This window comes from Solanum pennellii, chromosome 5 (assembly GCF_001406875.1).
Source record: "Solanum pennellii chromosome 5, SPENNV200".
In the NCBI taxonomy this organism is placed as follows: domain Eukaryota; kingdom Viridiplantae; phylum Streptophyta; class Magnoliopsida; order Solanales; family Solanaceae; genus Solanum; species Solanum pennellii.
Genome location: NC_028641.1, coordinates 24,071,274 through 24,095,605, shown reverse-complemented (window position 1 = coordinate 24,095,605; position 24,332 = coordinate 24,071,274). Strand labels below are relative to the sequence as shown.

At 33.6% G+C, this 24,332-nt stretch overlaps 4 protein-coding genes across 4 annotated transcripts; all 4 read left to right on the top strand.

Moving 5' to 3' along the window:
- Window positions 1-6,684: 6,684 nt before the first annotated feature.
- LOC107019379 lies at window positions 6,685-7,599 on the top strand. The gene has a single exon (XM_015219894.1). The coding sequence runs from the start codon at window positions 6,685-6,687 to the stop codon at window positions 7,597-7,599; it is 915 nt and encodes a 304-aa protein (XP_015075380.1).
- Window positions 7,600-14,249: 6,650 nt separating this feature from the next.
- LOC107019838 (ATP synthase subunit gamma, mitochondrial-like) lies at window positions 14,250-15,099 on the top strand. Its single transcript, XM_015220208.2, has 3 exons — window positions 14,250-14,387; window positions 14,766-14,879; window positions 14,960-15,099. The coding sequence occupies exons 1-3, from the start codon at window positions 14,285-14,287 to the stop codon at window positions 15,019-15,021; spliced, it is 279 nt and encodes a 92-aa protein (XP_015075694.1). The 5' UTR covers window positions 14,250-14,284; the 3' UTR covers window positions 15,022-15,099.
- Window positions 15,100-15,975: 876 nt separating this feature from the next.
- Window positions 15,976-16,836, top strand: LOC107019837 (ATP synthase subunit gamma, mitochondrial-like). Its single transcript, XM_015220207.2, has 3 exons — window positions 15,976-16,114; window positions 16,493-16,606; window positions 16,687-16,836. The coding sequence occupies exons 1-3, from the start codon at window positions 16,012-16,014 to the stop codon at window positions 16,746-16,748; spliced, it is 279 nt and encodes a 92-aa protein (XP_015075693.1). The 5' UTR covers window positions 15,976-16,011; the 3' UTR covers window positions 16,749-16,836.
- Window positions 16,837-17,401: 565 nt separating this feature from the next.
- Window positions 17,402-19,717, top strand: LOC107019839. The gene is made up of 7 exons (XM_027916840.1): window positions 17,402-17,518; window positions 17,730-17,993; window positions 18,339-18,475; window positions 18,925-19,039; window positions 19,263-19,328; window positions 19,478-19,527; window positions 19,624-19,717. The coding sequence occupies exons 2-7, from the start codon at window positions 17,745-17,747 to the stop codon at window positions 19,715-19,717; spliced, it is 711 nt and encodes a 236-aa protein (XP_027772641.1). The 5' UTR covers window positions 17,402-17,518; window positions 17,730-17,744.
- Window positions 19,718-24,332: the final 4,615 nt, after the last annotated feature.

Below are 24,332 nucleotides of genomic sequence, written 5' to 3'. Positions count from 1 at the left end.
TGAGATCACTTGACATAAATGATGATTCAGTTTGATCTCAAAAGAAGGATGAAGAGTTTCTTGGTGATGAAACTTACTAACAATATTTGACCAAATATTTGTTTTGCGGTAAATTTACTAGCAAGATTCAGTTTCTCCCCGATAAAATGACATTGAAATGGTGTTGAGCACATGATTGAATATCCTCGAAGGACCATAGTTATGGGTTTATTCTATTCCGAGGAATCCAAGACAAAATTGATTGGTTACGAGATGCAGAATATTTATCTGATTCGCATAAAGCTCTATCTCAAGCACGCTATGTGTTTGCATGTGGAGGCACAATAATATCCTGGTGATCAATGAAGCAAATGTTGCTATGCAGAAATAAAAGTCCTCCATGAAGCTAGTCGAAAGTGCGTCTGATTGAGATAAATGACACACCATATTCAAGAAATGTGTGGTTTTTCTTTTAAAAAGAATATACCAACCACAATGTACGAAGATTGGAGACATCATCACAAGAAATTAAGTGATGTTTTAATCAGGGGGAGTATAATACGTGTTGCATTCTTTTTCCCTTGACCAAGGTTTTCTCCCACTGGGTTTCCCTGGCAAGGTTTTTAATGAGGCAACAAATAGTGTGTATCAAAAATATGTGTACTCTTTTTCCTTCACTAGAATTTTTTCCCACAGGGTTTTTCCTAGTAAGGTTTTAACGAGGCACATTATCTATGGACATCCAAGGGGGAGTGTTATAAATCTATTGTGTTATGTGGATGATCCATTAGAGTTATCCAACAATTAATTGGATTCATTTATTAGTGTTTCCAATGTGATAAGATTCCAAGGTGATATGAACCTTGATGATAACTGTGTATAATTCCAAGGTGACCTTTGACTATGATATCTCAACACTATAAATAGAGATATCATTCACCATTGTATACACTTGAATAAGAAGAAAATTTCTCTTCTTCTATCTACTTCTCTTGTCTTCTTCTCTTTATGATTATATTCTTATGAGCTTGATTTTATAGCAAATATTAAGTTTTACCTTTTTTTTACCCTGTTTAATTATTTAAAGTAACTTAAATAAAGAACTTTAAAAGTTTATTTTGTTAAATACCTTATAAAACTGTACTTAGATGGTTAGATTTATTAGTATTCAAGTAAGGTAAGTATTGTATTTGTAATGTAATAAGCCATTACGTTACTAATTATTTAAGCACATAAAGATAGTAATTTTATGTTCAGTTTTATTAATTTATATTATTAAAAAACTAGTAAACTTAGCCTCACTACGCGTAATGTATAAAAGTTTTCATTTTTTTAAATTTTCAAATCCAAATAGATTAGCTAATAAATTTTATCATTTAGATTTGTAATTTCAACTCAATTCATGAATTGATTTTATCAAAAAATAAATAACTCAAATAGCAGTACGATCAAATATCTATACTTCTTTTTGGTTGAATAGTACGTATTCTTTATGTTAGTTATAATGTATAATTAAAAATTTATGACTTTATTATCCATTTGAATGAGTTCTCAAAATTAAATATGATCAACTTTGATATTTTGTTAAAAATTTAAAGTGAGATTTTTAGTCTTTAAATTTTTTTTAAAATATCAAAAGAATTAAAATAGTAACAAATTCAAAAACAGTCTCAGAAATATGAAAAATTATTTGTAATAGATAAGCTGCCTATAATTTGAAGACTTAAAAATGTACTTCAATATTTGTATATTAAATTTAAAGTTTTCTCTCTGTATGTTGATTCTTTGAAAGGAAATGGGTGATACATGATTTTAGTTCGGTAAAATGATTTTTAGTGATATAGAATTAACATAAAATAAATACATTGTTGTTAAAATACATAATAAAATAAGTAATAAATGCAAAATTATAAATGAATGATAAAAGGTTTTATGTTAAGATCAAAAAATCTTATAATATCTAATAAAAACTTATAATTAGACTCTTGAATTTTTTTTAAATAAGGTAAATATAAAAACATTGTTATAAATTCATTGAATAAGTAGATAGTCCATAAAGTTAGTACATGAACAACCATTCATATTCATTAGGTTTCATGAACCTTTTTGGATAAGAATGTATCTATTTATTATGATACTTAATATGGTGACTTTTGGAGTGATTTCTCACTCTATAAATAGGGTTGTTCATTCACTATTATATGATATACATATAGAACTTACATAGACTTGAATAAGAAAAGTACTCTCCTCTATCTTATATTTCTTATCTTCTTCTTCTTATATAATATTCTGAGCTTTCTTTATAACACGTTATCAACACGAGTATGCTCTAAAAGTTGTAGCACTTCGCAAGTTGAAACACTTTTGAGCAGGAACAGGTTTTATTTATTTTTTATTGTTACATATTTATATTTTCAAAAATTTCTCTTATACTAATAATTTATTTTTGTATATATGTGATATATATGAAAAGGTAGAACGTATTGATTTTTTTTTATTTTAACAATTTTATACATTGGTTTATGATTATACTAACAATTCTTCATTTCATAAAAGAATTGAAAAAAAAGAGAAGTAAATTTTCATGTTGATTTTCTAAGTGTTAATTATGAGGAACTTATTAATATTTATAATTGCTAAAGGTGAGAAAATTATCAATCTTATTTTGACTAAATTTGCTTTTATAATTCTTGATTTCATTTAAAGGCTCCGGAAAAGCTACTATATTTCTGCCTAAGGGGACAAAACTTGTCATAGAACATGCTTTGTTCTCTTCTAAATCCCCAAGAAACCTGTTAAGTTTTAAAGATATTCGCCGAAATGGATATCATGTTGAGACAATAAATGAAATGAATGTTGAATAACTTGTTAATACCAAGTTGTCTCAGACCAGAAATATGTGTTGGAGAAATTATCAATTTTATCTTCTGGCCTGTATTATGCAAAAATAAGTACGATTGAAGCACACTCTATCGTAAACCAGAAGTTTACTGACTTAAAGACTTTTGTGCTTTGGCATGATCGAATAGGTCATCCTAGATCAATAATGATGAGACGAATCATTGAAAATTCAAATGGACATCCATTAAAGAACCTGAAGATTCTTAGAAATGATGAGTTTTCGTGTGTTGCTTGTTGCCAAGGCAAATTGATTACTAGGTCATCACCAATGAAGGTTAACATTGAATCCCCTCAATTTTTAGAACGAATACATGGGGATATTTGTGAACCTATTCACCCATCTAGTGGGTCGTTAGTTATTTTATGGTCCTAATAAACGCATCTTTAAGATGGTCTCATGTGTGCCTCTTATCATATCGCAACCTGACATTTGCAAAATTATTGGCACAAATGATACGATTAAGAGCGCAATTTTCAGATAATCCCATTAAGACAATTCGCCTTGATAATGCTGGCGAATTCACATCACAAGTTTTTGATGCTTATTGCGTATCGGTAGGGATAAAAGTTGAACATCTTGTAGCTCATGTTCATACTCAAAATGGTCTTGCTTAGTCATTTATTAAGCGCTTACAATTGATAGCAAGACCTCTACTTATGAAAAATGAGTTGCCTACTACTGTTTGGGGTAATGCTATCTTACATGCAGCATCACTTGTTCGTCTCAGACCGACTCATTATAATAAATACTCCCCATTACAATTGGTATTTGGCCATGAATCAAACATTGCTCATCTTCGAATTTTTGGATGTGTTGTATATGTGCCTATAGAACCACCTCAGCGCACCAAGATGGGCCCTCAAAGAAGGTTAGGCATATATGTTGGGTTTGATTCACCCTCCATAATTCGCTACATTGAGCCATTGACGGGAGCTTTATTCACTGCAAGATTTGCAAATTGTCGATTTGATGAAATAATTTTTTCGCAATTAGGAGGAGAGAAAAAGAAACTTAAAAGTGAAATTGCATGAAAAGTTTCATCATTATCTCATTTTGATCCACGCTCCCCTATGTGTGAAAAAGAGGTCCAGAAGATCATCCATTTGTAAAACATAGCAAATCAAATGCCAGATGCATTTACTGATTCAAAAAGGATAATAAAGTCACATATTCCTGCAGTAAATGTGCCTATCCGAATCAACTTCCCAAAAGGACCATCTACAAGTGTCATAGCTTCTGAATTACAAATACGCCTGAAGCGTGGTAGACCATTGGGTTCAAAAGATAAAAATTCTAGAAAAAGAAGTACAAAAAATGACACTACAAAAGAATCTCACAAAGAAATTCAAGATCTGATTAATCCCGATATTCCTGAAGAGATCAGTGAACCAGAGACTCAAGTAAATGAAGAACTCTCAGGTGATGGGATAAGTTTAGATCGATCAAAAATCATAGTGGATAATGTTTTCGTATATGATGTTGCACTTAACATTATGCAAGGAAATGAGGATCTTGAACCTCTATCTGTCGAAGAATGTCGACAAAGATGTGATTGGCCAAAATGGCAAGAAGCAATTCAATCAGAATTAAATTCACTTGCTAAGCGTGAGATTTTTGGTCCAGTAGTCCAAACGCCTAGTGATGTTAAATCAATTGGCTATAAATGGGTTTTTGTACGAAAAAGAAATGAGAGAAATGAGATTGTAATATACAAGGCACGCCTTGTTGCACAAGGACTCTCTCAACGACCCGGTGTCGACTATGAAGAAACATATTCACCTGTTATGGATGCAATAACTTTTCGATATCTTATCGATTTAGCTGTACATGAAAATCTTGAAATTCATCTAATGGATGTGGTTACAGCTTTCCTTTACGGTTCACTTGATAATGAAACTTACATGAAAGTTCCGGAAGGACTTAAAATGTCTGAAGCATGTAGTTCAAAATCTCAGAAAATATATTCAATCAGATGACAGAAGTCATTATATGGTTTAAAACAATCAGGGCGCATGTGGTATAATCGCCTCAGTGAGTACTTAATAAAACAAGGTTATATAAACGATGTCATTTGTCCTTGTATATTTATTAAGAAAACAACATTGGGGTTTGTTATTCTTGTTGTTTATGTTGATGACATTAATCTCATTGGAACTCCAGAAGAGGTTCAAAAGGCAATTGAATATCTAAAGAAAGAATTTGAGATGAAAGACCTTGGAAAGACAAAAATTTGTCTTGGACTACAAATAGAATATTTAGTAGACGGGGTCTTCATCCATCAATCTGCCTATACTGAGAAAATCTTGAAACGATTTTACATGGACAAAGCACATCCATTAAGTACTCCAATGGTTGTCCGATCACTTGAAGTGAGTAAGGATCCATTCCGACCTCAAGAAGAGAATGAGGAACCTCTTGGTCCAGAAGTACCTTATCTTAGTGCAATTGGGGCACTTATGTATCTTGCTAATGCTACGAGACCTGACATAGCATTTTCTGTTAATTTGTTAGCAAGATATAGTTCTTCCCCTACACGAAGACATTGGAAAGGAGTTAAACATATATTGCGATATCTAAGGGGAACTAGTGATATGGGTCTGTTTTATACTAACAAAGATAGTGCAGATCTTGTTGGTCATGCAGATGCAGGTTATTTATCTGACCCACATAAAGCTCGATCACAAACAGGCTATCTGTTCACATATGGAGGTACTGCTATATCATGGCGATCTATGAAGCAGTCTATTGTCGCTACTTCTTCAAATCATGCTGAGATAATAGCCATTCATGAAGCAAGTAGAGAATGTGTATGGTTAAGATCAGTAATACATTCTATCAAAGAAAGATGTGGTTTGAAGTGTGACGTCAAGATACCCACAATACTCTTTGAAGACAATGCTGCATGCATAGCTCAATTAAAAGGAGGCTTTATAAAAGGAGATAGAACGAAACACATTTCACCAAAATTATTCTTCACACATGATCTCCAGAAGAATGGTGATATTGATGTGCGACAAATTCGTTCGAGTGATAATCCAGCAGATTTATTTACTAAATCTTTACCGGCCTCAACTCTTGAGAAGATGGTTCACAAAATTGGAATGCGGAAACTTAACCATCTGAATCGTGGTTTTTATCAGGGGGAGTAAAATACGCACTGTACTCTTTTTTCCTTAATCTAGGTTTTGTCCCATTGGGTTTTCCTAGAAAGGTTTTTAATGAGGCAGCAAATAATGCGTATCAAAAGATATGTGTACTCTTTTTCCTTCACTAGAATTTTTTCCCACAGGGTTTTTTTTTGTAAGGTTTTAACGAGGCACAATATCTATGGACATCCAAGGGGGAGTGTTATAAATCCATTGAATAAGTGGATAGTCCATAAAGTTAGTACATGAACAACCATTCATATTCACTAGGTTACATGAACCTTTTTGGATAAGTATGTATCTATTTATTATGATACTTAATATGGTGACCTTTGGAATGATTTCTCACTCTATAAATAGGGTTGTTCATTCACTATTGTAATATATACATATGAAACTTATATATACATGAATAAAAGAAAGTCTTCTCCTACATCTATTTCTCTTGTCTTCTTCTTATAATCTTGATTTTACAACACGTTATCAGCACGAGTCTCTACCAGTTCAAGTAAAGACTTTCAAAGCCTCGGAGGTAAGAATTTCCTTTATTTTTAAATAATGTCTAATCTTTCTAAACTTGAATTTCTTGCTCTAGACATATCGGGAAAAAGCTATCTATCATGGGCACTCGATGCAGAAATTCATCTTAATGCGATGGGTCTAGCAGACACCATCCAAGAAAATAATCAAGCATCGAATCAAAACCGTGCTAAGGCGATGATATTTCTCCGTCATCACCTTGATGAGGGTTTGAAAATGGAATATCTCACTGTTAAGGATCCTCTGGTGTTGTGGAACAATTTAAAAGATAGATATGACCACCTGAAGTTGGTTGTCCTTCCACAGGCACGTTATGATTGGATCCACTTGAGACTTCAAGATTTTAAATCTATCAGTGAGTATAACTCTTCTATGTTTAAAATTATCTCACAATTAAAATTATGTGGAGAAAATATCACTGACCATGATATGCTGGAAAAAACGTTTTCCACTTTCCCTGCCTCGAGTATGCTTCTGCAGCAGCAATACCGAGAAATGGGATTTAAAAAGTATTCCGAATTAATCTCACATCTCCTTGTTGCTGAACAACATAATGATTTACTGATGAAAAACCATGAAAGTCGACCTACTGGTTCTATGCCATTTCCTGAAGTAAATACGGCAAATTTTCACCAATCTAAGCGTGAAAAAGGTCGTGGCCCCAGTCGTGGCCGTGGTCGTGGTCGAGGAAGAAATCTCAATCATGGTGATCGTCTTGCACTAAATAATAACATTCAACACCAGCAGTGTAAAAAGAAGAATGAAAAACATGACGTAGTGCAGAAGAAAAATTCAGACAACAAATGTTATCGATGTGGAGGAAAAGGACATTGGTCACGTACCTGTCGTACGCCAAGGCACCTGGTTGAGTTATATCAAGCTTCCCTGAAGGAGGTGAAAAATAACGCAGAAGCCAACTTTATCACGGAAGATACTGTTGAACCCATGCATCTAGATGTAGCGGATTTCTTTGAGAACCCCGAAGGAAAGATAGATCACCTGATAGGTGATGGGTCTGTGATAATATAAATATATTTCATTTTCGTCGTTTATATGAACTAGTATGAATATGTTTTCCTAGATTTGTAAATAACTAAAAGGTTGTGTATTGTTTTTGTTTAGTAATAATATTATAATGTTTATTTCTTTTATATCTTTTATCTTGAAGAATATATGGATACCTCAATGATCAATCATGAAGATATTTGTATAATTGATAGTGGAACAACGCACGCCATATTCAAAGATGAGAAATACTTCTCCTACTTGCTTAGAAGAAAAGCAAATGTTACTACAATTTCTGGTAATTCAAACTTAATAGAAGGCTCCGGAAGAGCTACTATATTTCTGCCTAAGGGGACAAAACTTGTCATAGAAGATGCTTTGTTCTCTTCTAAATCCCCAAGAAACCTGTTAAGTTTTAAAGATATTCGCCGAAATGGATATCATGTTGAGACAATAAATGAAATGAATGTTGAATACCTTGGTATTACCAAGATTGTCTCAAACCAGAAATATGTATTGGAGAAATTATCAACTTTATCTTCTGGCCTGTATTATGCAAAAATAAGTACGATTGAAGCACACTCTATCGTAAACCAGAAGTTTACTGACTTAAAGACTTTTGTGCTTTGGCATGACCGAATAGGTCATCCTGGATCAATAATGATGAGACGAATCATTGAAAACTCAAATGGTCATCCATTAAAGAACCTGAAGATTCTTACAAATGATGAGTTTTCATGTGCTGCTTGCTGCCAAGGCAAATTGATTACTAGGCCATCACCAATGAAGGTTAACATTGAATCCCCTCAATTTTTGGAACGAATACATGGGGATATTTGTGGACCTATTCACCCATCTAGTGGGTCGTTTAGATATTTTATGGTCCTAATAGACGCATCTTCAAGATGGTCTCATGTGTGCCTCTTATCATCTCGCAACCTGGCGTTTGCAAAATTATTGGCACAAATGATACGATTAAGAGCGCAATTTCCAGATTATCCCATTAAGACAATTCGTCTTGATAATGCTGGCGAATTCACATCCCAAGCTTTTGATGCTTATTGCGTATCGGTAGGGATAAAAGTTGAACATCCTGTAGCTCATGTTCATACTCAAAATGGCCTTGCTGAGTCATTTATTAAGCGCTTACAATTGATAGCAAGACCTCTACTTATGAAAAGTGAGTTGCCTACTACTGTTTGGGGTCATGCTATCTTACATGCAGCATCACTTGTTCGTCTCAGACCGACTCATTATAATAAATACTCCCCATTACAATTGGTATTTGGTCATGAACCAAATATTGCTCATCTTCGAATTTTTGGATGTGCTGTATATGTGCCTGTAGCACCACCTCAGCGCACCAAGATGGGCCCTCAAAGAAGGTTAGGCATATATGTTGGGTTTGATTCACCCTCAATAATTCGCTACCTTGAGCCATTGACGGGAGATTTATTCACTGCAAGATTTGCAGATTGTCGATTTGATGAAACAAATTTTCCGCAATTAGGGGGAGAGAAAAATAAACTTAAAAGTGAAATTGCATGGAAAGTTTCGTCATTATCTCATTTTGATCCACGCTCCCCTGTGTGTGAACAAGAGGTCCAGAAGATCATCCATTTGCAAAACATAGCAAATCAAATGCCAGACGCATTTACTGATTCAAAAAGGATAACAAAGTCACATATTCCTGCAGTAAATGTGCCTATCCGAATCGACGTCCCAAAAGGACCATCTACAAGTGTCATAGCTTCTGAATCACAAATACGCCTGAAGCGTGGTAGACCATTGGGTTCAAAAGATAAGAATCCTAGAAAAAGAAGTACAAAAAATGACACTACAAAAGAATTTCACGAAGAAATTCAAGATCTGATTAATCCTGATATTCCTGAAGAGATCAGTGAACCCGAGACTCAAGTAAATGAAGAACTCTCAATAAGTTCTTCTACAGGTGATGGGATAAGTTTAGATCGATCAAAAATCATAGTGGATAATGTTTTCGCATATGATGTTGCACTTAACATTATGCAAGGAAATGAGGATCTTGAACCTCTATCCGTCGAAGAATGTCGACAAAGACATGATTGGCCAAAATGGAAAGAAGCAATTGAATCAGAATTGAATTCACTTGCTAAGCGTGAGGTTTTTGGACCAGTAGTCCAAACGCCTAGTGATGTTAAACCAATTGGCTATAAATGGGTCTTTGTACGAAAAAGAAATGAGAGAAATGAGATTGTAAGATACAAGGCACGCCTTGTTGCACAAGGATTCTCTCAACGACCTGGTGTCGACTATGAAGAAACATATTCACCTGTTATGGATGCAATAACTTTTCGATATCTCATCGGTTTAGCTGTACATGAAAATCTTGAAATTCGTCTAATGGATGTGGTTACAGCTTACCTTTACGGTTCACTTGATAATGAAATTTATATGAAAGTTCCAGAAGGACTTAAAATGCCTGAAGCATGTAGTTCAAAATCTCGGGAAATATATTCAATCAGATTACAAAAGTCATTATATGGCTTAAAACAATCAGGGCGCATGTGGTATAATCGCCTCAGTGAGTACTTGATAAAACAAGGTTATATAAACGATGTCATTTGTCCTTGTATATTTATTAAGAAAACAACATTGGGGTTTGTTATTCTTGCTGTTTATGTTGATGACATTAATCTCATTGGAACTCCAGAAGAGGTTCAAAAGGCAATTGAATATCTAAAGAAAGAATTTGAGATGAAAGACCTTGGAAAGACAAAAATTTGTCTTGGACTACAAATAGAATATTTAGTAGACGGGGTCTTCATCCATCAATCTGCCTATACTGAGAAAATCTTGAAACGATTTTATATGGACAAAGTAAATCCATTAAGTACTCCAATGGTTGTCCGATCACTTGAAGTGAGTAAGAATCCATTCCGACCTCAAGAAGAGAATGAGGAACCTCTTGGTCCAGAAGTACCTTATCTTAGTGCAATGGGGAACTTATGTATCTTGCTAATGCTACGACCTGACATATCATTTTCTATTAATTTGTTAGCAAGATATAGTTCTTCCCCTACACGAATACATTGGAATGGAGTTAAACATATTTTGCGATATCTAAGTAGTGATATGAGTCTGTTTTATACTAACAAAGATAGTGCAGATCTTGTTGGTCATGCAGATGCAGGTTATTTATCTGACCCACATAAAGCTCGATCACAAACAGGCTATCTGTTCACATACGGAGGTACTGCTATATCATGGCGATCTACGAAGCAGTCTATTGTCGCTACTTCTTCAAATCATGCTGAGATAATAGTCATTCATGAAGCAAGTAGAGAATGTGTATGGTTAAGATCAGTAATACATTTTATCAAAGAAAGATGTGGTTTGAAGTGTGACGTCAAGATACCCACAATGCTCTTTGAAGACAACGCTGCATGCATAGCTCAATTAAAAGGAGGCTTTATAAAAAGAGATAAAACGAAACACATTTCACCAAAATTATTCTTCACACATGATCTCTAGAAAAATGGTGATATTGATGTGCGACAAATTCGTTCGAGTGATAATCCAGCAGATTTATTTACCAAATCTTTACCGGCCTCAACTCTTGAGAAGATGGTTCACAAAATTGGAATGCGGAAACTTAACCATCTGAATCATGGTTTTTATTAGGGGGAGTAAAATACGCATTGTAATTTTTTTTCCCTAGCCTAAGTTTTGTCCCACTGGATTTTCCTAGAAAGGTTTTTAATGAGGTAGCAAATAATATGTATCAAAAGATATGTGTACTCTTTTTCCTTCACTAGAATTTTTTTCCACAGGGTTTTTTTCTAGTAAGGTTTTAACGAGGCACAATATATATGGACATCTAATGGGGAGTGTTATAAATCCATTGAATAAGTGGATAGTCCATAAAGTTAGTACATGAACAACCATTCATATTCACTAGGTTTCATGACCTTTTGGATAAGAATGTATCTATTTATTATGATACTTAATATGGTGACTTTTGGAGTGATTTCCCACTCTATAAATAGGGTTGTTCATTCACTATTGTATGATATACATATAAAACTTACATAGACTTGAATAAGAAAAGTACTCTCCTCTATCTTATATTTTTTATCTTCTTCTTATATAATATTATGAGCTTCCTTTATAACATTTCACAATTAATATGAATATTAATAATTATTAACGATAAATAATATTTTTATATAATTAAAGTGTAAGAGAAAAAGTTAAGTAAATTTTTAGAATCGAGGATGAATGGTTAAGTAATAAGTATATTTGAAATAATTATCTGTATTAATTTTTTCCTTGATAAATTCTCTTCTATAATTCTACGTTTTTTTAAAATTATTTCAACGCTATTTTTTAGTCTCCCTTTTTATTTTCATTTTTTTAGTTTTTGCTTATTTAATTTCATTAAAAAAACACTAACAATTAGCATCATAATTAACAAATCAAATTTGCTCGTCTTTAGTATTTTTACTAATTTATATTTTTTGTAAAACAGTAACAATTATCATCGTATCTTAACATAATCAAGTTAGCTTGTCTTTAGTTTTTTATTAATTAATGCAAAATGTTTAAAATGAATTCTCTTAATTAATTTTTATTATATTTTTCATAATTCATATTTTATTAAAAATTTAAAAATAACTTTATAATAATTTTGATTATCTCCAGCCACTAAGCGTATCTACAAGTACATTTTAATGTTTTCAAGAATTGTTTTTAGTCTGACTTTTATTACTGATCTTGCTCTTATAATTTCATGCAAAAAAATAAATCAATTTAGAAGTAAAAATAATTACACAAAGTAGTCTTTGTCAATATATTTTGCATGACAATATTAAAGTAGAGGACAGTTAAGCTAAACATAAATATATTTGATTAGAAATATTCTTTTGATGTGCTTTTAAGATGTTACAAATTTAAACATTAAGTAATTGGGGGTTATCAAAATATAAAGTTGGAAGTTATAGGTATTACTCATAAGTATTAATTAAGTATAAAGGTTATGGAAGATGAAGAATGTGAGTTTATGACAAAAATTAAAATAAAATAAATATATAAAAATAAGAGAAAAAGTAAAAGAAAAAAGTTACATACTTTTTTAATAGGCAAAAGTATATTTAAGTAAAATCCTCCATCATTTTTATGGTTTAATTTTATTATATGACATATTTTCTTTTTATCTAATTTTTGAAATTTCAAATTAATTAAAAGTCTCTAAATATACTTCTACTAATAAACATTATTTTTAGTAATTACTTTTATTTTGAACAAGATATACTTTTTCTCTTAGTTATATTATAGGAGAGAAATCTATTAACAAAAAAATTAATTAAAACAAATTTAAAAAGGGACATGGAATTAAAAAGTTAATCAAAAGGATAGAAAAAATATAAAATTGTCAAAAAAAAGTAATCCCACGGATGTTTTAAAATAAAATTAGAAAATAGTTAATTTTTTGTTGATTAAATTCTGAAAATTGTGAAACAACTTTTTGGCCTATAAATAATTTCTATATATAAATAATATAATAAATAATGCAACGCGAAAATTATTTAGTTTTTACCATATCATTATGATGTGATTGTGAGATACGAAATTATAAGAGGAATCGATTTATTGATTCTTCGCTATATAACATGTTTCTATTTAATATTTCGTATTTTATTTACTTTATATTGAGATGTGATATAATACTTTTTTTATTACTAATATTTATTATATATTTGTATAACATTTTTATAGCTAGTGAGGAGGAAGATATTGTTAGAAGAAATTAAAAATAAGATATATTGGCATTTCTTCAATGAACTAATTAAGTTGATAAGGAACCAATCACCTCTTATTGCATTGGAGGTTTAACCGGAGAATTATAAACAATCCTTACAATAATAACAACAAGAAGACATAAAATTATAGTTAACTAATCAAGCAAAAAATATTTAAAAATATTTAGTTATATATGATTTGAAGAGGAAAGTACAGAGAGAAGCAAAAGAGAAAATGAACAAATTATTTTTTCTATAAAAAATCATGATTTGTATCATCAACAATCCAAACTAATAATATCAAATGTATAATTAAAATAGAACAAAAGTGATAATGATAATTAGACATGTCAAATTATTTTACCTCACAAAATCAAACTATGCAAAATATCTAACATTTTTCATTATACATCCCTCTCGTGCAAAAATCAGATCAAAGAAAACAAAAAGTAATAAATCAAAGAAACAAAAAATGAAGAATCTATATATATATATAAATGTGAATCCAAAACCGCTGATGTGGCAGCCCCCAATGGCCACCATTTGAAAATCTTTTTTTTTCCTTTTTAATTAAATAAATAGAAATCTGTGTTTTTATTATTTTATCTTTTTCGTTAATAAAAATCTGTGTTGTTATCCAAAATAAAAGTAACCCCTCATTTAAAACATCACACTAAATAGCCATAATTAATTGATCAGCCCACAACCACTCAAATTCAGCCCATTTGAAACGGTTCAAATCCAGCCCACTAACATATTCTTAATTATCCAATTTAATACTACCAGAAGGCAAACGGCCACAAGCATTCCGACACAAAGGTAATAACATTTGCCTCTTATACGAGCTCCAAGCAGCTTCTCTTGAGGCTTTGGTGCTACAATTTTATTGTATGAAGAGTGTCAAAAATATTCAGAAGATTACGAAGGCTATGAAGATGGTTGCTGCTTCAAAGCTCAGAGTTATTCAAACTAGAGCTGAAAATTCACGCGGCCTATGGCAGCCATTTACTGCCCTTCTTGGTGACACTCCTAGTAAGTTCATGATTAGATTGTTTGGATCTAACCAAATTCTTGAATCAGTGAATGAGAGAAAATGGTTGAAGGATAGGGATGGATCATATTATGAGAATGCTATTCCCAGAATATTTTGAGTTGACATACTTGATAAATGTGGGAAAATGATTAAATGAAATTGTTTGCCTCTCTCTGCCTCTTGATTTTCAATCCATTGTCAATGTTCTATGTATTTGATGCAACAACTGAATAATTATCTTGTGGAAATGTGTGTCGTTGATGAGACTTTGTGAGATACCTTTAGTTGCACCGGAGTTTGTAATTTGATGCAGTCAACTTTAAGCAGTCAATTAGATTTCAATAAATGGCTGGTAACATCTGTAAAGTTTGCTTCAGGTATTGATGTCAAGAAGAATGTTATTGTTACCATTTCCGCAGACAAAGGTCTTTGTGGTGGAATCAATTCTACATCTGTCAAGATAAGCAGGGATATGCATAAGTTGAATTCTGGTATAATGCTAGATTGTTTAATATTAAGTATATCTATTCTTGAGGAATTAGTTCATTATTGCTTTATTTGTAATTGCTAGGTTCTGATAAGGAAAATAAGTATGTTGTCTTGGGGGAAAAGGCAAAGGCTCAGCTGGTGTGAGATTCGAAAAAGGACATTGAGCTGGTCATGACTGAGTTGCAGAAAAATCCTCTTAACTACACACAGGTTATGATGCCTTAAATCTTCTTTGTTACTACTTTGTTTGAAGCACACCCACTATTTTTTTTTTTATTGTTGCCAGCTATTTGCTGAAGTTGATGCTGTTGTAGGCTCACTTTCTGGTACATGGATTTTTTTGTTGCCTTAGCGTAGCCTTGTCGCTGGTGTGACATGGGTGATGGTACTTTGTGCATGATATTGAAAATACAGGCAAATTAGCAAGAGACTGGATGTACATTTATCGGAGCTTACACACAAATATTGCATGTACCTGTATCGGATACTTGCACACCGCCTTTTTTTAGGATACTTGCACACACTTTAACTTAACCAGATCATTAGCTGAGTCCATGTAGTATAGGCTCACATTTTATTTTTTTTTAGATGTGTTCATGAATCTGTGATATAACTTTGGTGCTACAATTTTATTGTTTCCATTTTATTATTACANATTTGCGGATTTCTCTATCTAGGATGGCAACAGGCTCCTCCTCATAAGTTAAATTCTCATCAAGCAGAACTGAATCCCAACGAATGATGTAGTTTCCATCCCCATGGTATCTTTTCAACATAGACACATGAAATACCGGATGCACTCCTGACAGCCCTGGAGGCAAGGCTAATTCATAAGCCACCTCCCCTACTCGCTTAAGTACCTCAAATGGTCCAATATACCTTGGGCTTAGCTTACCTCTTTTACCAAACCGCATCTCAAATTCAGCCCATTTGAAACGGTTCAAATCCAGCCCACTAACATATTCTTAATTATCCAATTTAATACTACCAGAAGGCAAACGGCCACAAGCATTCCGACACAAAGGTAATAACATTTGCCTCTTATACGAGCTCCAAGCAGCTTCTCTTGAGGCTTTGGTGCTACAATTTTATTGTATGAAGAGTGTCAAAAATATTCAGAAGATTACGCAGGCTATGAAGATGGTTGCTGCTTCAAAGCTCAGAGCTATTCAAACTAGAGCTGAAAATTCACGCGGCCTATGGCAGCCATTTACTGCCCTTCTTGGTGACACTCCTAGTAAGTTCATGATTAGATTGTTTGGATCTAACCAAATTCTTGAATCAGTGAATGAGAGAAAATGGTTGAAGGATAGGGATGGATCATATTATGAGAATGCTATTCCCAGAATATTTTGAGTTGACATACTTGATAAATGTGGGAAAATGATTAAATGAAATTGTTTGCCTCTCTCTGCCTCTTGATTTTCAGTCCATTGTCAATGTTCTATGTATTTGATGCAACAACTGAATAATTATCTTGTGGAAATGTGTGTCGTTGATGAGACTTTGTGAGATACCTTTAGTTGCACCGGAGTTTGTAATTTGATGCAGTCAACTTTAAGTAGTCAATTAGATTTCAATAAATGGCTGGTAACATCTGTAAAGTTTGCTTCAGGTATTGATGTCAAGAAGAATGTTATTGTTACCATTTCCGCAGACAAAGGTCTTTGTGGTGGAATCAATTCTACATCTGTCAAGATAAGCAGGGCTATGCATAAGTTGAATTCTGGTATAATGCTAGATTGTTTAATATTAAGTATATCTATTCCTGAGGAATTAGTTCATTATTGCTTTATTTGTAATTGCTAGGTCCTGATAAGGAAAATAAGTATGTTGTCTTGGGGGAAAAGGCAAAGGCTCAGCTGGTGTGAGATTCGAAAAAGGACATTGAGCTGGTCATGACTGAGTTGCAGAAAAATCCTCTTAACTACACACAGGTTATGATGCCTTAAATCTTCTTTGTTACTACTTTGTTTGAAGCACACCCACTATTTTTTTTTTTATTGTTGCCAGCTATTTGCTGAAGTTGATGCTGTTGTAGGCTCACTTTCTGGTACATGGATTTTTTTGTTGCCTTAGCGTAGCCTTGTCGCTGGTGTGACATGGGTGATGGTACTTTGTGCATGATATTGAAAATACAGGCAAATTAGCAAGAGACTGGATGTACATTTATCGGAGCTTACACACAAATATTGCATGTACCTGTATCGGATACTTGCACACCGCCTTTTTTTAGGATACTTGCACCCACTTTAACTTAACCAGATCATTAGCTGAGTCCATGTAGAATAGGCTCACATTTTATTTTTTTTAGATATGTTCATGAATCTGTGATATAACTTTGGTGCTACAATTTTATTGTTTCCATTTTATTATTACATTCAGATATTGAGGGTCAACTTTAGTTATATAGAGATAAGATTGTACCAAGTCTCTTGGAAATTTATACCTCCTTTCAAGACTTACGCTATTTGCACAAATATTGCAGATTTGGGTTCCATCAAACCCTCGAGGCAGATTGATTGATTGAGAAAAGTCTCTTTTTGTTGTTAATTTTGTTTTGGAAGGACAGAACAAAGGGTTTGTTTGAACATTGAAGCTAATTCCCAGAATTTGTTTCTCTGTTGGGTGAATAAACAAGGTAATGCCCAGGCAGAATTGATTCAATATAATTCATTGTGTTTCTATCGAATCTTCATGAATTCAAATAAACACAAATGATCACATTATCGGTTTTGTTGATTAGGAGATATAATATTGCGTTGAAATTGATACAACCTAAAATGTATAAAAGCTTGAATTTCCAATTTGACACGTTATTGATAGTGATTTACCTTTTTAAAATTCTGTAGAGGATCGTTAAGCGAATGAGCAAGAAAAATGAGGAATCTCCGCGGGTGAGCGCCTCACCAAACCCGCCTCCATTGCCAGTGGCTTTCATAAGTAGCCGGCAAGAGAGAACATTTGCAGCGAGGAAATCAGCACTGAGAAAATACTGCTGCACGCCAACTGCTACAAAGAATACTTGGGATTGCCTCTTTGATGAAGGTTACAGAGCTGACGTTTCCATTAACACAGATAACGGTGGCGTCCTCTACGCACATGCTAGTATTTTGGTACGTTCTTTACACAATCTATTCCATAAAAATTTTGTATGATAATTATTTTATCTTGGCGTGTGATAATTGTTTAAGGTGTAAGATAGGGTATAACAATAGAAAATGTTTTTCATGAATAATATTTCATCCTGAAATATGGTTGTTTAAGGAAGAAGATTATGGTTATTATAGACAACAAATGTGTAATTGTTCGTGATATTCAGCAAAGAGTTAGATTTATAGAACATTAATTCATTTTCCTTGGTTGAAATTCAAGGTAATCAAACACTGTAAAATCATGAAAGAAAAGATTTTTCGCCATACAAAACAGACACTAAGATTTGATCCCATTTATGTGAACAGGGTGTGAATTCTGCAGTATTTAAAAGCATGTTGAGTTTAAAAAAATCTAGACCACATGGTCGATGTGGTCATCAACGATCCATCACCATAAATGGGGTTCCACCTGAGGCTGTTCAAGTTTTCATCAAACCCTCGAGGTGCTGAGAGGCTACCAGCGGATATCGTTGCATCTGAGTCTGATCTTTATGCTCAAAGATTGTGGGGCCTACCCCATGAGGTCTGTGTTTTTCAGCCTTGATGCCTATTTAAAGTAGTCAATAGTGTGAGGTTTAGAAAGGAAACATCCATGTTTTAACACATTGCTAGAAAGGCCTTTTCTATAAATGATATGCTCAGTTCACGGTACTAACATGAACAAAAATAATAACCAACCATTACAGTGTTTACATGCACTAAAACTTCTGCTAACAGTTCAATACTAATTTAGCTTGCAGTGGACTATGAATCCGACAAATTTGATCTCACTTCTGTTTTTTCCAAACATTAGCTGATACAGAATCTAGACACTTTAAATTAATAGAAGCTAAAAATTTTGCGTCAAATCCTATACTGGTCTGCACACTCATTTAACCCTTCTCTATGTAAGCATTTTAGCACCCCTGCACGAGTGTTGTGAAAGGCGAGGTGACCCTTCATCGCCTATTAGCTTTGAGGCAAGACGATTTTCAAAAGACGACGCCATGGCAACAATGGCGAGAAAGGTGTTGCTTTCATATAATCTTTAAAAGAAGGCAACTAATTTAGGATTTTAAAAGTTAAAGGTATTTTAGGTTGTTTTGTTCAAATTTGTATAGTTGCACTCTTAGACTGCAACTGCGATTCCAGCCTCCAGTGGGAGTTTGATGTCTCTTTCTTTGTTGGACTGAATTTATGAATTTCCAGCCTAATATAATTGGTGATTCTGTCTCTTCTCTATTTTTTCAGGTACCACTTGTGCAACAGTCCTCACCCGAGCAATATTTGCTGAAGGATGCAAGTCAGTGGCAGCTGGTATGAATGCAATGGACCTTAGACGGGGTATTACCATGGCTGTAGATTCTGTTGTGACAAACCTGAAAAGCAGAGCACGGATGATCAGTACATGATAAGTTGTAATACAACATGCATGTTTGTTCTCAAAATGTTCGTATTTTTGTTAGCCTGCAGAGAAATATCCATACTTGTTCTCAAAGGGTTCATTATTTGGGAGGTACTTTGCTCTCTTGCTTTTCAGGATTATAACATCTTCTTCGGTTTGTTGAAGACTGAAGTGTTTGTTGGCTCCAACTTTTGATGTTTTTTGCAGATTTCGCTATTTCTTGCCTTGCCTTTGCATATCAGTGTTCGCCTTGGTTGTGGCTGTTGGTTCATTTTGGATTCTGGTAAATCTAGCTATATGATTATGTTAATTCCTTACGCGTCTTGTCAAGATACATACGGTTTCTGTGAGTGTTATTTATTAAATGATGAATCAAAAACAAAACAGATGGCACTCAACTTTCTACATATTGCACAAGCTATGTACCTTTTTATTTCCATCAGACGCTGTCAGAATATCTTTTATCAATGCATTTCTATAATAGATAAGTTACATGACCGCCAGGGCTTCCGCTCATGTGATGTTACAATATGTAGCTTCTTCTTATGAAACGTGGAGGACAAGTGATATATGGGGGGAAGCTTGGGGAGAAGTCACAAACTATGGTTGACTACTTTCAGGTACGGGCTTGTGCCTCCACCATTCACTTAGTATAATTCAACTGTGCTCGATTTTCAAGAGATACAAAGTGTGTGTTACAACTTTAAAATTAAGAGGGAGATTCTTCTAGCTCTTTTCTTGGTGCAGAGGTGTTGGGATGCCTCACTAATGTTTCTCCACATTCCACTGCTTCACCGTCGATTTTAATCTTGAAGTAGTTATTACTAATTTAATTACACAAGATATTTCCATTGTGGTCTCTGTATATAGATTGTTCATCTGTTGATGCAGTTGTAATCTGATTGTACTTATAAGGAAACAGATAGCATTTTCCTTATTGAAGAGTTCAATTATATGGGGAATAGTTCCTATATTTTGGTTACTCACTTTTCAAAAGCTATTGTTCATGCTGCACGTGTTTGTGAATACATTTTGTAGAGTATTCCTGGGATACCCCCAATTCCTAGTGGTTACAATCCAGCAACCTGGATGCTTGAGATAAGTACGCCTGCTGCTGAAGAAAGGATGGGAGAAGATTTTGCAGTAATATACAGAAACTCGGAGCAGTTCAGGTGATCTTAATAAATGTCTTCATCACCTGAAGTATACTATTAATTGCTCTCTTCGTTTTTCCTTTATTAACAATTTGTAGAACTTGTATCTCTTTTTAAAATTAGGGGAGTGGAGGCCTTAATTAAGCAACTGAGCGTCCCGCCTGAGAACTCAGAACCTCTAAAGTTCACCAGCATATACAGTCAAGGTGCATTTTCTCAGTTTAGGATCTGTCTCTGGAAGCAAAATCTTGTGTATTGGAGAAGTCCGACTTATAATGCTGTTAGGTTGTTCTTTACAACGTTGAGTGCTCTGATTCTCGGTTCTATATTTTGGGATGTCGGTTCAAAAAGGTAACTTTTCTCTTATGAAATATCTAGAGCAAACTATTGGATAATTCTTTCATTCCTTATAAAGCAGACACAGTTGGTTGCTTGTTATTTCCAATGTAAATATACAACAACTTCCCCTACATACTCTTTGCTGGGGATTCTTCAAGAAGGATAAATGAGAACAGTACAAGATTGCTGCTCTTTTTTCTTTATTATTTAATGATATAGAAGTAACTTCTATGGACAAAATGGCTGGATTGCCAGATTGAAAGAGCAGAACTATGCAAAATAATATAGTGGGAGAAAACCAGCAAGTAAACTAGCAATTATAACCATTCTAAGGTTTCAGTTTCCAAACTTGGATTAAATATTAGAGCCTTGATTGTATCAATTTTATGATCAATTCTCCAATTATTAATTGGGGCAGTACACTTGAAATGATTCCACAGGGACTCCACTCAAAATTTGTTCGTTGTTATGGGTGCACTTTATTCTTCATGCTTGTTCCTGGGGGTCAATAATGCTTCTTCCGTACAGCCAATAGTTGCCATTGAGAGAACAGTTTTCTACAGGGAGAAGGCTGCTGGAATGTACTCTCCTCTACCATATGCAGCAGCTCAGGTTAGCGCATTCACATCAAGTACATCTTAATTGCTTCGAGTTGCAACAGATATAATAACCATATGTTGGTATTTCTTGGACTACTCAATTAGATGGTATATGAACTTCTTTTAGAAGAGATGATGAGATTGTTTACTAATACCAACTTCTTTTTCTTTTTTGGCAAATAGGGGTTAGTCGAAGTTCCGTACATCTTCATGCAGACATTACTATTTGGAATCATTTCATATTTGATGATCAACTTTGAACGGACAGCTGGTATGAACCTAAGGAATTAATTTTCATGATCAAATCCATATTTTCTTTGCTTTTGCCTATCCTTAGTTCTTCAAGTAATGGGTTCATCTGCCATTATGGTTGTTTTTTCTAGAACCCGTTCTGCTGAATGTTACCCTGAAGGATTACATTTGCTTTACTATGGAAGTGTATTTGTGTTACATGTCAAAGACCAATGTCGCTTATATCGTTTTCTAATGTTTTGCAGGAACTTACTATACATTCATATTCTCTTTTTATGTAAAGCAGTAGTTGATTCACATGCCTAAATATTTAGAGTTCCAAAAGCAGTGGGCAAAATGTCATCTCCCCTTTCGTTTTGCAGTTTGCAGCTTTTCTCTGTTTATAGCAGGCCTATAACCATATGAGCGACTTTTAATAACTATGGTAGGCCATTGAACATTAAAATCAAACACAAATATCAAAACTGATCTCAAATTCCAATACAAGATTATAGTTTAAGCCAAGAACAAGATAAACCATTCTCAATCTTGGAACTTTCCTTAAAAGTCTACAAGGTTAACTTAAAGTACAGGGAAGGAACAATCTAAGTATGAATACCATGGAACAAAGCTTAATCTCATGAATCCGAAACAACTTTGAACCTTTATACAATAAAAACAAACACGGACTAAATCCTATCAAGATTGCAGCTTTCCTCAAATTTCAACAAAGTTAATAATATCAATCTGTTTAATCCAGCACATGACATTTCATATCAAATTCGTAGGTGTGCATTAACTGCAACATTATAGCTAATATCAGTTACCATCCAAATGATTTAGTAGATCTATGCTATTAAATGACCAGCCAAGTCCCAAATCATCCTCCCAATCTTATCCAGTTACATTTTCTCCACAAAATCAATACAAATCTTTCCTATTAAATGCGTAGGCAATTCTCATATCTTCCCTCTATTCATATTCAAATTCATCACACTCAAAATTTGCAGCCATTCAAACATTCATTCATCAAATTAAAATTCTACAACCATTCGATCATCCATTTATTTTTATCTTCAAATTAAACAGGGTGCACATTCAAGGAAGGGGCGATATTTATTTAATTTTTTAATATTTGAGAAAACTTTACGCTGCAGCATAGTCACACATTGCAATCCCATTCAATTTCTTAAAGATCATCTCGGTGAGTGTTTTGATTTACAGTGGTTTGTATACTCATTCCTACTCTACTTGAATAACATTATTTAGAACACATTAGATTTTCTACAGAATATTTTAAAGATTAAAATGTAATAAGTACTTAAACAGCCTTCTTTTCACAAATAATAATTTTTCAGGTTACTTTTGAAGAACTAAAAGTTTATTTTTCCCTCACCATGAAAAGTTAAAGGATATCGTTCATTTAGATAGACTGTTCCTATCATTTATAGAGAAGCTCCAAACACAAAAAGGCAGCACAAGATAGTCCACCTGGAAGTTGTCCACTATAGTGCATATTGAATGTAGGAAATCTACAAGGAACCTAAAGCATGCTTCAGAATTTAGTTCTTTAATATATCTCTAAGGTGCATTATGCTGATTGAGCTGTAAACTTTCTACAAAGAAATTTCCTGTAACAGAATAGGCTAATAAGTCAATGTAAGAGAAGCATTATATATGTGAATCACCTCGACACTTGCAATGCCCTCAACAACTTGAATTTTGAGACCTGTAATGCCTTCAATATCCTGTATACATATGGACAGACGATAAAGGTCAAACTACAACTACTTGTTTTATTTTTTGATAAGGCCAACCTGCAATTATTCTTCAATTCCAATTATTAGCTAAAATAGGTTTGTCGCAACAAAGCCATAAATCTGGATACACATATAATGGATGAGAATTAAAACAAGAAGAGAATTCCAGCAAAAATGTCTTACAGAATTTTATGTAACTCGACCTGCTTTTGTAATTTCTTACACAGGTCTATCAAATATTAATATAGTAGTTGGTTAATAGAATTAACATGCTACAAAGCCTTGTATAAGTGATCTCTCCCTTCAGTATTCCACTAACAGCATACAGATAGAATTCACACACACACAAAAAGAAACAATCAAAGAGCAGGCAATAAACTAAGCAGAGCTTCAAGTAAGTATTGTAAGCATATGTACCCTCTTATAGTTTACCTGACTAAGAAGCTTGGGTTTGTCAATGGTGGAAAAGATAAATTCATGGACTAGAATACATGAAACTTCATGCCTGCACTACAACTAATGGTGGTCAACTACTGAATATATTGCAGGATACTTGCAATCTGCTTTCTATGGCTTAAATATTCCATCCCACAAATACAGACAACTTCGTGATCATGATAAATGAGTTAAAAAAAATTACCAGTTGAATGAAAATAAATATCAGAATGGTATACTCATTCCTACTCTACTTGAATAACACTATTTAGAACACATATTGCGTTTCAGATAAGCTACGATTCCAGCAAGTACTCTCACATACTTATCACTCAGGTATATTGTATTTCGATATAGCCAAAAATATCTACCGCTAACATTTTATATTCTATCAAAAC